This window comes from Hyposmocoma kahamanoa, unplaced genomic scaffold, assembly GCF_003589595.1.
Source record: "Hyposmocoma kahamanoa isolate Upper Pololo Valley unplaced genomic scaffold, ASM358959v1 226, whole genome shotgun sequence".
Classification (NCBI taxonomy): Eukaryota; Metazoa; Arthropoda; class Insecta; order Lepidoptera; family Cosmopterigidae; genus Hyposmocoma; species Hyposmocoma kahamanoa.
Window position 1 is genome coordinate 1,722,919 of NW_020653745.1, and position 13,206 is coordinate 1,736,124.

At 36.2% G+C, this 13,206-nt stretch overlaps 1 protein-coding gene across 2 annotated transcripts in view; it reads left to right on the top strand.

The window, feature by feature from the left end:
* Window positions 1-11,608: 11,608 nt before the first annotated feature.
* The window catches only part of LOC113228319 (myogenesis-regulating glycosidase-like), a 16,815-nt gene continuing 15,217 nt past the window's right edge, over window positions 11,609-13,206 (top strand). For both annotated transcript variants that reach the window (XM_026461579.1, XM_026461580.1), the window contains exon 1: window positions 11,609-11,677. In XM_026461579.1, coding sequence (XP_026317364.1) covers window positions 11,659-11,677 — 19 coding nt within the window. In that variant the 5' untranslated portion in view covers window positions 11,609-11,658. The remainder of the gene's footprint in view (window positions 11,678-13,206) is intronic.

Here is a 13,206-nt window from a genome sequence, read left to right on the forward strand (position 1 = left end):
TTGCTTTGGGTACATATATCATATTATTTATTATTATAATATATATATGTAAGTTTATTATGTAAGTATGTATAATAAGTATGTTTATAGTATGTTATTTATTTATACCATACAAATTATCGATTAGTTTTCTAGTATATTGTTCTTCTTGTTTAAGTGTAGCACCAACCTATTGTGTATTTTTCTGTTTGGCCCAATGGTTGACTGGTAGAGAATGCCTTATGGCATTAAGTCCTCCATTTGTACTTCAGTGTATTGTACAATAAAGTTTAAATAAATAAATAAATAATAAATACAAAACTAAAACCAGAAACTTGTACTATAGTATAGTTTAATTATAATAATTGTTAATTACTTGCAGGTAAATAAAATTTTGTTTATGAAGAGTTTTGTTAAAAGTGTAAATAAGTGTGATATTTACAAAAGAACACAAGTTGAAACAAGTTATTCATACAATACACTATGAAAATCGGTGTGCGAGCCACTCAACCATGGAGGTCCTCAGGCAGAGTCCCGCAGGAGTTGTAGCGTGTTATCGCAGCACCTGCGCGCGGCGCGACTGCATAATCAAGTAAACGCGACGAAATCAAGTAAAAATTGGACATTAGTAGAGAATTAATTACGACAGGAGCGAAACTATTACTGTCATACATGTAATACTCGACTAACTTAAAGGCCTCTACGACTGTTGGTCCCACTGCTTGGTTCCACTAGTGGGTCCAGTAGGATTTTCAAATACTCATGGTTTCACTGCTTAACACAAATGGATCCATCAGGATTTGTGAATATTGTTGTCCCCACTTCAGAGTAATTATACTGGCCGCTCTGAGGCGCTCCTCCTTGTTTGATGTCGGTTAAAAAGACAATGTCAAGTATGAAGCTTGCGACTTAATTGGTATTACAAACATATTTAACTGTTAATATTGTACGCAAGGCAGACTTATGACAATCGTAATAGACAGTGCACGGTCATTTTCGGACTGTTCACTACCCAAATTTCCGTGACAATTTTTGTTATATAAATATTCAAGTGTATTGTCATGTAATTATTATATATAATATTCCACGATGGAACACTCGAATAATAAATAACATTGCACAATAAAAAAATGGAATACTTAAATAATAAAAGTTGCCACGGAAATTAGCTAGTCCGAGAATAACCATTCATTGAAAATGTCACAAATTTGAAGTACGCATCGGTAAACAAAAAAGTCTAAAATACAGAATATTAAGCACATATAAAAATAGTTTTATTTACCTCCCATTGTCTTATAAAACACTGTTTAAAGATATAAATTATTGTAATTTTATAGCAATTTCAATTTCATCACCTAAACCGGACGCCTACTACATTTGCATTACAAAATAAATGGCGGAAAACAATGCATTTGCTTCCCAGAAGATTACAATGTGAACGAATGTACCTACCTTAAACGGTGCGTTTAATTACAACTACCTACTATAGGCTTGCGTGAATAACTAAAGATGATTTTAGAATTCGTCTAATATTAAGTATGTGGACGAAATTAGACACATACGTACGGTAATGGTCATTTGTTATGCAAGGCTGCAAAGTTGTTTGACGCGAGTGTTTGTATTGGAACCTGAGCACGCGAAGGACTATAAGGGTTGTATTCTAGAACTCTACTCAATGCTCAAGTCATTACTTGAGTATGATTTAAAGCACTAGAAATCACTAAAGTCCTTTAGGGTCCTATTTCCAGTCCTGACTTGAGCATTGAGTCGAGTTTTGAAATACGACCCTAAGATTAAACCACGAGGGAAGCGAGTGGGTTTCAAGGCACAACGTAGCAATGGTTTTAAGGCACAACATGCAAAACAACTTTGCTGCCGAGCAAAACAACTTTTCACATAGATGAAAGAAAAACAGTTGAATTATAACCAAAAATAATTTAATAAACAAAATTAGTTATTGACATCGTTGTCAATTTAATGTCAACAATAAATATGAAAAATTCTCACAGGACATTGGCGAAATCGCCATTTTTTTTTTTGTATAATTTTTATAATAATACTAAACTACCGTACATAGTTATTTTTACTTGACATTGGCAAAATCATTGATTATTTCGATGGGGCCATAACATTTAAAAGAAGAAGATCAATAATTAAATTAAAATTAGAAGTTAAGAAAATTGAAAATTGTTAAAAAAAACATTTTTTGTTTTGTTTTTGTCGATGTTTGGAAATGTAAAAATTAAACACTACATTAATTATAAGTTAAAAATGTTAAATATGCATTTATAGCTATGGAAGAGCGGTGCCTTCTGACACAGGCTTGATAAGCTTAATAGGAGGTACCATCCACTGTTAATGTAAAGTTAATTGTATTACTGAAATAAACATTTATTATTATTATTATTATTATTATCAACAGATTTATATTACATAAATAATTTACGATACATCGCGTAGTTGAACATGTCATTGTTTTTTTTTCACCGAAAGATAAAGTTAGGTGCACTACAGTCCATCGCCAAGTTCGAATTTCAAAAACCTTTTAAACGCTAGTGTGGCGAAACCGAGAAAGGAAGCCTTTCCGAGCTAGTGAGGTGAAAATGTATTTAATATCGTACATACAACTAATACGTTACAAACGAAATTAGTCATCTGACTTTATATAACGCGAATCTACATAAAACCAGATGGCTACGAGTGTTTATAAACTATGTATAATCGAATATTCACTGTACTTTTGTTCTGCGTTCGACATCTGTCTGAAACAATTATTGTGAAATAAGTAATCCTCGACCAAATTAAGTGATGTATGATGCGAATAAAATACAAAAGAAATAAAATACAAAAGAAATCAATTAAAAATTCTCACAAATATAGCCCAAACAGACAGTCATAAACCCTATTTTATCAAGCATAAAATCCTGACTCTCTCTTGTATCAATATACTAGAAAATTGTAAATTTGTGCAAAACCATCAAGAACTATATCACGACATCCCAACTAAATATGCACTTCGAAATAGAAACAGATTGGTAATACCATAATCTAGATTAAATGCATTTCTCTAGTCCATACACCATGTCAATAAAAATATATAACAAACTTCCGGAGAGTTTAAAAAATAAGCCAAACAACAAATCTTTTTTCTTAAACTTTAAGTAATTACTAATAAATAAAAGCTATTATAATGTAAAAGATTTCTTAGAAGATGAAATTCTTGGTACCTGGGTTTTGTTAACTAGTTGTAAACATATTTGTTTAAATTTAGTTTTAGTTACAATAGAAAAAGTATTACGACTAATCCTCTCTTCTACTATTTGCTGTGCCCTATTTAGGGTCCATAATTTAATGTACATTTTTTTAATTTGTATTCAGGTCACAAAGACCCATAAATACATACCTTACAGACTAACATACATAATAATACAATAAAACTCTCATATAATATTGACCCCTCCTACGTAAAGTATCGTATGTCGAAATTGCCAAGTTTACAGGTGCGCGTTTTAAAGTATTGAATTGACTGAAATGGGTATAACACGTGCCTTTTTTTCTCAGTGATATTCGGCAAATTATTACTACTCATATAGAGTATTATTAAATCCTAGATATCGGTTAGATGATCTATTAGATGATCGCTCTTTCTGTGAATTCAGAACTTTAAAACGCTCCCCTGTAAACTTGGCAATTTCGACATACGATACTTGACGTAGGAGGGGTCGATATATACCTTAAGGAATAACATACATACAATATAATACCATTACTAACTAATCTATACGAATTGCACTTGTCGACGTGTGGCGCAATCTGGTGTCAGGTAACTGCCGATATATGACACCCTTCGGTCAAACCTCTTCTTTCATGAAGGTCGAAAGACGCTCGATCGGCATTCTCACCACTTATTATGTTATGGTATGCAAATAAATGAGAATAAAGTATTCTTTATAATTTAACTTTATTAAGCTCCATACTTGACATTGTCTTTTTGAGTAAATACAGGAGATACAAGCAACGATTCGCACCGATGTAAAAGGCCACATCTGCACAATGGTAACTTTTCGGAGAAGCTTAAAGAATCTACGAACTAAATTAATAATATTTTTTAATCTTAAATAGGAGAATCATAACATTTCATATTTATATATAGTTTGTTTCAGGTATTTTTTATGACACTGTAACGGGACGAACAAGGTCGTGTGCCTGGTGGTGTCGTACATCAGATACCTGCGCTGACGACTGTAGAGCGATGCCACACGGGCAATGCGACGGCGCGGAGAAGACGAGGCCGAGCCCACGCGTTCGCACCATGTGGCTTGTAATTCTAATTTATGATTATGTAGTACAACGCAGCGTCTCAACGCCCCGACGCAACACGTCGTGTAGCATCGCTCTTACGATCGGCGCATATGTGCAAAGAACAAAAAACCAGATTTCATATCCTAGAATTACAAGTGATATGTATGGAAAAACAAACATCCGCAAGATGTGACACGCAAATTGTTCAAGATATAAATGATTTAATCGCTTGACACTTGATGAGCAACTTAACATAAGTTGTTCTCTGGTGCACACAGCGGGTGACTCATTTCATGTCTTAATCGGATTTAATTACAGGACCGGTTACCACGTTGCTGTAGCGGGTCAGTCGTTAATCGTCTAACCTTTACACACGCGCGCGATTTTAAGCAGCGATGTAAATGCACGACTGCATCGGTGCAATCGCGCGTTTGTATCGATGCAGTCGCGCGTTTGCATAGATGCAATCGCCTATAGATCGCAAGTGTAGCAATGCAAACGCGCGTTCGTGTGTAACCACTCTATTTACTATGCTGCATGTGTAATTAATGGCTTTACAGCCTGTTTCTTTTGTAGTTTTTCTTATGATCTAAAGTATCGGAACGAATAGGTGCTATTTGTCACTAAACTACTAGCTTTGAGTGACCGCAGCTGCAACGGCTAGTTATACTCCAGAATCGCGGCCGCGTCAATGGGTCCAGCCCGCGACTAGCCGGTTCATTGAAAATGGCCGTAAGCCATGCGCCAGTTGGTAAAAGACACGCCTACCCACAACATTTGCAGTGCCACTCAGAGCTTTAAATCGCAAAGATCAGAGGAGCCCTACCGATGCGCCCTGACTACCCTGACACGAGTTGATAAGTCCGATGTGCTTGTAATTTCACCAGTTCACTCACCCTTAAAAACTGGAACGCAGTAAAACTCACATTACTGCATGGCAGCTGAAATAGCCATAGTAGCAGTACTTTCCAGGACAAACTCTTCCAGGAGCTCTACTGTTACTAATTTGCTTTGACTCGTAGAGTAACCGTTAGGCCACGGAGGTAGTTAGGTCTTAGTTCTAGTAGACAGGTCTAATAATACGTCTGTAGTGATTCCAAGACTGGATCGACTAAGATTGATTATTGGTTGTATTTAACCACCAATAATCGTATTTATGAGCAATTTTTGCACATTTTCTGATACGTATAAATGCAAATTCAAATTCAAAATAATCTTTATTTCATAGGTAAGCATTATTACACTTGAAATCGTCACAATGTGCAATGGTTAAACTCTACCGCTCATTCGTAAGGCAGATTCCCCTGAGAAGAATGAGCAAGAAACTCTAGGGGTTGCTCTTTGTAAATAACATTTACAATGTTTTTTTTTTTTATTTGTAACATCAGAGATCGAGACTACCTCCATGAGCTAAACGGGTTACTACCACGGATTTTTGTCATCCAAGTACGCAGAAGTTGTATAATAACCTTTAGTATAAAGTTTTTGTTTCACTATAGTTTTAAACCTCGTGAAAGGCAAATTTTGTATATCAACCGGAATCTTATTATAGAAGCGTATACATTGCCCCTTAAATGTTTTTTTGACTTTGTGAAGACGACTATCAAGAAAAGCTAGTTTATTTCTATTCCTCTATAAGTAGCGAATAGGCAGGTTTGAGCGCGCGTTTAATGTACAAATCTACAAAAGATAGGTCTAACAATACGTCTGTAGTGATTCCAAGACTGGATCGACTAAGACTTTGTAACGATGGGGCACTTAAAGGTTTTGGTACCATACAAAAAAATACACGTTAAATTTTTATCCTACTACACTATTAGATTTATAGCAAAATGTGATTTGACAATATTTAATTAGGACTATAGGATCTCTCGATTGGCATTTTTTTTTTAGAGAGATATCGTGAAAAAAATCCAATGTTCGTAATATCGCTGATCCGACCCACTGTGTCACAAAGTTAAGATAAATGTCCCCAATTACGTCAATTTTTAATGTACTTACGTGATTTCCCGAATCCCGAACAGGTCCAGGACCAAAAAATCTTGTCGTAAGGCAGTCTCCATTTTCTGTCTATGTTCCTCGAAGTTTACGTAAAAAACTCTACCTATTCTGGTCCCTGGTAATAAGTTATGTTTTATGCGATAGATTAGTTAACTTATGCATCCTTATATTATATTTCTATTTGTAAGAATCTGTAATTGGTTCTCAGTTATTACTATTATTACATAAGTTTATTTTAAGCTGTTGATCTTCCTTTAAGATAAATAAATGAATTGGTAATTGTGTCAAAAATTTTCCCGCTTGTAGGCAGGTATCTCTTTGCTGTTTTTAACAGTCATCGATATTGCCATCACTTTATTGTTGTTATATTAATCCATGTTTCTCAATTAACCATCTTCTAATCTACAGCGAAAAAGCTTCACTTTAGAATTCAACAAGAAAATTACGCATGGCTTGAAATACAATTAATGGACAGTAACGTTACAGAACTCGTAAGTTATTTTTTCCTATTGAGTTATTAGGTTTTCGCGATTGTTACACATAGGAAATGAAACTATTTTTCCAGATTTAAATCGCGTATATTTGTTTTTCCAAACAATCCAACGTTTCGGGCCCTTTACAGGTCCTGTTCGGGATAATTCCTGGTTCTAATATGGACAGACGTTAAGCCAGGCCGCAGCCTTTGCTCCGTTATTAAAACACTTACTGAATTGGGAAATAATTTCCATATATTTTAAAAGTATTTAAAACAAAAACATTTCTTCAAATAAAACAAAAGTAAAACGTACACCCAGCAGTGGGTGAAATCAAGCTGTGGATGATGATGGAGAATACATATCTGATGCAGCCAAAGGTGTAGATCATGAAAGAAAACCAAAAAATGTTTTACCAAGGTTTCGCGACAAGGCCCATGGTCACGGTTGACTAGTTTTTCCTTTTCATTTAGGCACAAACAGTCATCAATAGTAATTTTCGGACATTCATTAGATTAAACATCTAGATATTTCAAAGCGAGCCTAGATTTTAGGAAGTGAGTTCACGTTCGTATCCGGCAACCCGCGCGCTGTAAATTAATAAGATTAAAATGAAGTAAGGATACTGGTGAAATTACAGGCACATGGGACTCATTAACTTATGTTTCAGGGTGACGGCACAGCCAATGGGTGGCAGTGCCTCGGATCTTTGTGATGCGACACCTTAGTAGCAGCAGCAGAGTACGTCCTGGGAAATACTGCCACATTACCTACTTCTGCTGTCAAGCAGTAATGTCAGCATTACTGTGTTCCGGTTTTGAAGGGTCAGAGTGCTGGTGAAATTACAGACACTTGTCAACTTATGTCTTAAGGTCACGGGTGCAGTGGCAGTGCCCCTAAGATCTTTACGATTTAACGCTCTGAGTAGCATTGCAACTGTTATGGACAGGCGTGTCGCTTACTTGGTATCATAAAAAAAAACATTAATCAATTCCCGTTGTTTGTTACCGGTAAATAGCGAAGAGCCACTCAACGTTGTTTACCAGCCCTTGCCACTACAGAGTATGGAGTACTTCTTGAGTTTTTGCTATCTATTGTTCTCGTTCTCACGTTGTTCTTAAGGGTAGTTTACACATGCTAAGATTTAATATTGATGATGTTAGAATTATGTTGAATATTTTTTTTATCATGAAATAAGTGCGTATTTCACCTCCAACTCACCTGATTGAAAGTGACGATGGTCGACACACATACACACACAGACACACACGACACACACGACACACGACACACACTCAGTTTGGTGTAATCACAAATTACACCACGGTGATAGGGTCATCGGGGAGATCGCTTGCACGTTTGATACAGACCTAAAAAGTATCAGATAGTGCAACAAAATCTCAAAAGTTTATTTTTGGTATATTACTAAGTTTCGTAAGGAGTCTTGGAAGAAGTTATTGTTTATAATTTTAGTAACACATAATAGTCCTATGAGGCTATTAGTATTTTTAAAAAACCCTGTATATTACAAAAGTAATTTATACTCTTGGTTTGGAAAAAATCTTAAGTATGTAACCTGTATCACAAACTGAATACTGACTGATTAAGTCAGTCAGTCAGTAAGGAAATTTTTCATCTCCTAGGACAATAACCGCGCTGCGATCGGGTAACCTATGACATTAAGTTCTAGGCTACCGTAAAATCGCATCCTCAAATGTAATAAAGCTACATCTGCAAAATGATAACTTTTCAGGAGAGAGGTTTAGAGATTTTCGAACGAAATTGGTCGATAAGTTTTTATGTTATTTTAATTATACTAATTTGAACATTTTAGGTATTTTTTTCGTCTGGATCTTTTAAATACGGGTGTGATTTCGGCAAGGAGAGCACAGAGCGCACCTGGACTTATAGTGAGGCTTGCAACGGTTGTATTTTTATGTTTTACGTAATAAGTTATGTTTTATGTAATAGGTTGGATAAATTGTGCATCTTTTTTTATATATAATACCTAACAAGTGACAGGACGAATAAATAGCTTGATGGTAAGCTACACATCTGTCCAAAACAGTTGCAGTGCCACTCAGAGCTTTAAGCCGCAAAGGTCTGAGGGACACTGTAATTGCATCAATCACCGAGACATAAGTTGACAAGTCTCATGTGCCTGTAATTTCACCAGCACCCTTACCCTTCAAAACCGGAACGCGGCAATGTGAGCATTACTGCTTGTCGGCAGAAATAGATAAGGTGCCAACACTTCCCTGGACACATTCTATATTTCGTAGATTTCTTACAGGAAAAACAAAGATCTGCAACAAGCACATACAAAAATTCGTAAGGTCCGTTAGTTCCTTCAGTGGCTTAGTAGGCATAGCGTCTGGCACGGTTTGCTAGAAGACGTTCGTTCGAATCCAGCCGGATCGAATTAATTTTTCTCAGCGTTCGACCTTTGTATTAATGGGGCTACGTAGTGTAGACACGACATGTTCACAGAGGCGTACACAAGATGGCTTTCATGCCATTATTCGCAAGAGGGCTGCCTTACTCATGAAGTATATGCGGGCGGCGCTAATAGCATCCTAGCTGTTGTTGCCAACAGGCTGGACTGCCCCCACCTACAACATTGGGTGCAACTACACGTGTGTAGGGTAGTGGTCTAGACGTGGCACTTCTCTAGCATTAAATTATCTAAGTATGTCATTCCATAGCATCCGTAACACCGAAAGTCGCCCACCTCGAATTTGACGTGCCTCAAAAAAGATATAACCAGTTGTGTAACTAACTGTGCGCAAAAGCAATACATGCTAGTTTTAGTAATATATATTCGATTTAGAAATATAAACGTGTATATTGTTACAAAAATCCAGATGGCTATGAGCGTTTAGAAACGATAACCGATTATTCGCGAGCGAGCACACTACACCTGTTCTCTCCAATACAGGAGATGTAAAATGCCACATCTGCAAAATGACAACTTCTCAGTAGAGTTAACGTTTCTAGTATAACAATTTTTAACCGACTTTAAAAAAGGAGGAGGTTATCATTTCGACTGCATTTTTTTGCATGTATGTTACACGATAACTCTATATTTTATATGTATGTGAACCGATTTTGATGATGCTTTTTTGTTGGTAAGACGGTAGCTCAGTATTGGTTCCATTTAAATTTGAAGAAAATAAGTCCTTCAAGAGGCGCAAACTAGGAGATGAATCCGGTTTCGCGCACTTTCCTTCCGGTCACCTTCATCGAAATACTCATGGTAAATTTCAAGGACTCCTTGAATTTTTTGCGTGCTCTTTTCTAAATGTTCGGAAACCAGTATGTGCAAATAACCACACCCTGATAGGTTCCGTCCGAACACACTCCACGAGCGAATGATGTACATCCTCAAGAATCCCACACATTTCGCAATTCGGTGAGTTCACTCTACGCGTCGAAGCTTATAGCTGACAATTTGACCCCTGCTTAACTTAACATGGTCAAACAAAGGACACGAGGAAGATCACTTTGCATGGTCTTGTACCAGATTCCTTTTTCCTGGGACCTCATATCGAAATATTCCTTCCAACGAGAATGGCACTTCAGAGAAGCGTTGAGTCCACCAGGATCCCCCAGCCCAATCCCCCAGGGGATCTTTGTGAATTCAGCAGTTCATTAGAATCTCCTAAGTTAAATTATGTAAAGTTGCAATCGCATTGCGACAATAAATAATTACTTATTGTACCGATCGGGTGATCGGGTTGTCTTGTCGTTTTCATAGATAACCTTTTTTGAACTTAGGTAACAACAATGTCATCAATAAAATGACATTAGTGTAGAAATTAATGGCTGTCCATGGACCTTTGCTTTTCCGCAAAAATGAAATTGCAAATGATAAATTCATCCAAGAATTACAGCTGGATTTATGGAATAATGATATAACTATAGGACAGTTTTTTATTAGATTTTAGAGACGTTAGATATAGTTAGGTAAAGGATAGTATTAATTTAACGCAATAATGATATAACTATAGGACAGTTTTTAGATATAGTTAGGTTAATGATAGTATTAATTTAACGCAGCTTAGTTAGTATTACAACTAGCCACAGTTCGCTGCAATTTCATTTGTTTTTCGGCTTTTTTTCACCCGTTTTTCATCTTTATTATTTCCCTTTAAGAAATATAGATAAGAGTATGTTGTTTATTTATTTATTTTTTTGGTAAACTTATGTTGTTTTAAGGTAGGTACTGTAAGCTTGGACCTAGCTCGTGTTGTGTAGCGAGAGGTACTTTTATAAATATAAACTGGGATAATCTTCAAAACTTGGTTTATTGTACTTTTTTACATATTTTCTTAATGAGGTTACATCTTGAACTCTCAAGCTGTTCTATTCTTTCTAAAGTCCTATTTTAAAAACACATTCTAAATATAAAACTATATTCACTAACTATATTCAGCCAGTAATTCAACTCATAGAGTAGAGCCTAGACTACAGTACCATAGTGTGAATGAAGCTTGTCGTTATGTATCCGCGTTCGGGGGATTCTGATGACTTGGGCTAGGTGATCCTAGTAGACGAAACGCAGAGAAGTCAGGCACAATGTCAACCTCAGGCCCCTCTGAAGCAGCCGCAGTGGCTTACCGCTCCGCTTCCTCATTCCCTAGCAAGCCAATATGTGACAGCATCCATTGCAACGTCAAGCGTCTCCCACTAGTCGTAACATTATTTATTTGTTGTAACGTGCCCTTTATAAACGTTTGCAATCACATTACCATTCGTCACCAAGTAACACGATCAATGTAAAGTGTACAAGGTGCTCAAATGAAGTGGACCGATTACGATGGTGATAATAATTGTTTTTGCTTTAATAACCGCGTGTCGAGGAGACTTGTGGAGGACAGTGTGAGGAGCCGCCGCTGCCAGGATGGTCGGAGCTCTACTTTGTGAGTTTTTTAATTCATCATTTATTTAGTTAACACATTCTTTTCCATAAAGATGCAGCTTGTTTTAAAATTTATGAATGTGAAATTTATGAAAAAAAATGTGTGTGTTGGCTGAAAACCCGTAATTATCAGGAAGTTGAGACACTTTTACACTGCATAAAAAAAGCCTAATGGAAGATCATACGCAAACTCTTTCTTTAATACACCTTAATTAAAAATAAATAAAAGAATTATGATAATTAAAAAATAATAATAATAAAATTAAAATTAAATAAAAATTAATCCTGAACTACACGGTCACATTATATTAACTTAAAATACATGGCATTGAATTGAATGGTATATAACAACACGACCAGAACGCTAGGTAATAAATTTATCACTTATTTATGTGTATGTATACACATATATTTTGTAAATCTAAAGTAGGAAAGGAATAAAAATTATTATCATAAAATTATTATTATTATTATTGTTACATTTCTATTACCACATTCCTTCCTAATTGTTAATAAATTGTTTTTTATGTAATTTGTTTGTATAAAAACCTTAGGAACAATTGGACAGTAGGTAGGAAAACAATATCATGTTGTAAATTTCTAATAATAAAATTTATAACTGTCGCGAAACACTTGTATCAGATATATTGCAATAAAATCAGATGTTACAACATAAAAATGTTCAACATATTTTGCCAAAAAGCGGCATACAAATATTAAGTATGCGTAATAACTTTCTTAAAAAAAACTTATCTATCGAGTTCTTAGGTTTTCGCGATTGTTACACATAGGAAATGAAACTATTTTTCCGGATTTAAATCGCGTATATTTGTTTTTTCAAACAAACCGACGTTTCGGGCCCTTTACAGGTCCCATGGTCACGGTTGACTAACTTATCTCCAAAGTTTGTAGAATTACATCTCTTGCCAAGTTTCATTGATATCGGTAAACGAAAAGTTAGTCAAATCCAATAAACCGGATTCCTCCCCTAATTTGCGACCCTTAGAGGTGAAATATTTTCTTCAAAGTTGCATGGTAGCATTATTGATCGACTACCGGGATCTATTGCGTACCAGAGCCCCCCAGCACCAGATAGGTGCTACGCCCTTCCGTTCCTCACGACGAAGTGGGTCACACAGTTGCCAGGTTTAGGTTTAGGACACTTGATATCACAAAAAAAAAACTCGTGCTACAACAAAATATCTTATTTATCTTAGCATACTAGCCGGGGTTGTTGCTGACGATTTTAAACATGACCGGATGCTGATGCGGGTGCTGATTTTAAAATGTACCCATGTACATGAAAAACCTATCTATTTTCTTTATTAACTGCCTCCGTGGCCGAACGGTTACCATACCGGACTGCCACGCAGAGGTCCCCGGGTTCGATTCCCGGGCCGGGAGAAATATTTGTATGGCCTACATTTATTTCTCTCGTGAGTTTGGGTGTAATTTGTGGTTGTCTATGTGTGTGTCCATGGCACCCGCGACACAGGGTTTCCCTAGTGCGGGGCTATGTTGAGTGTGTGC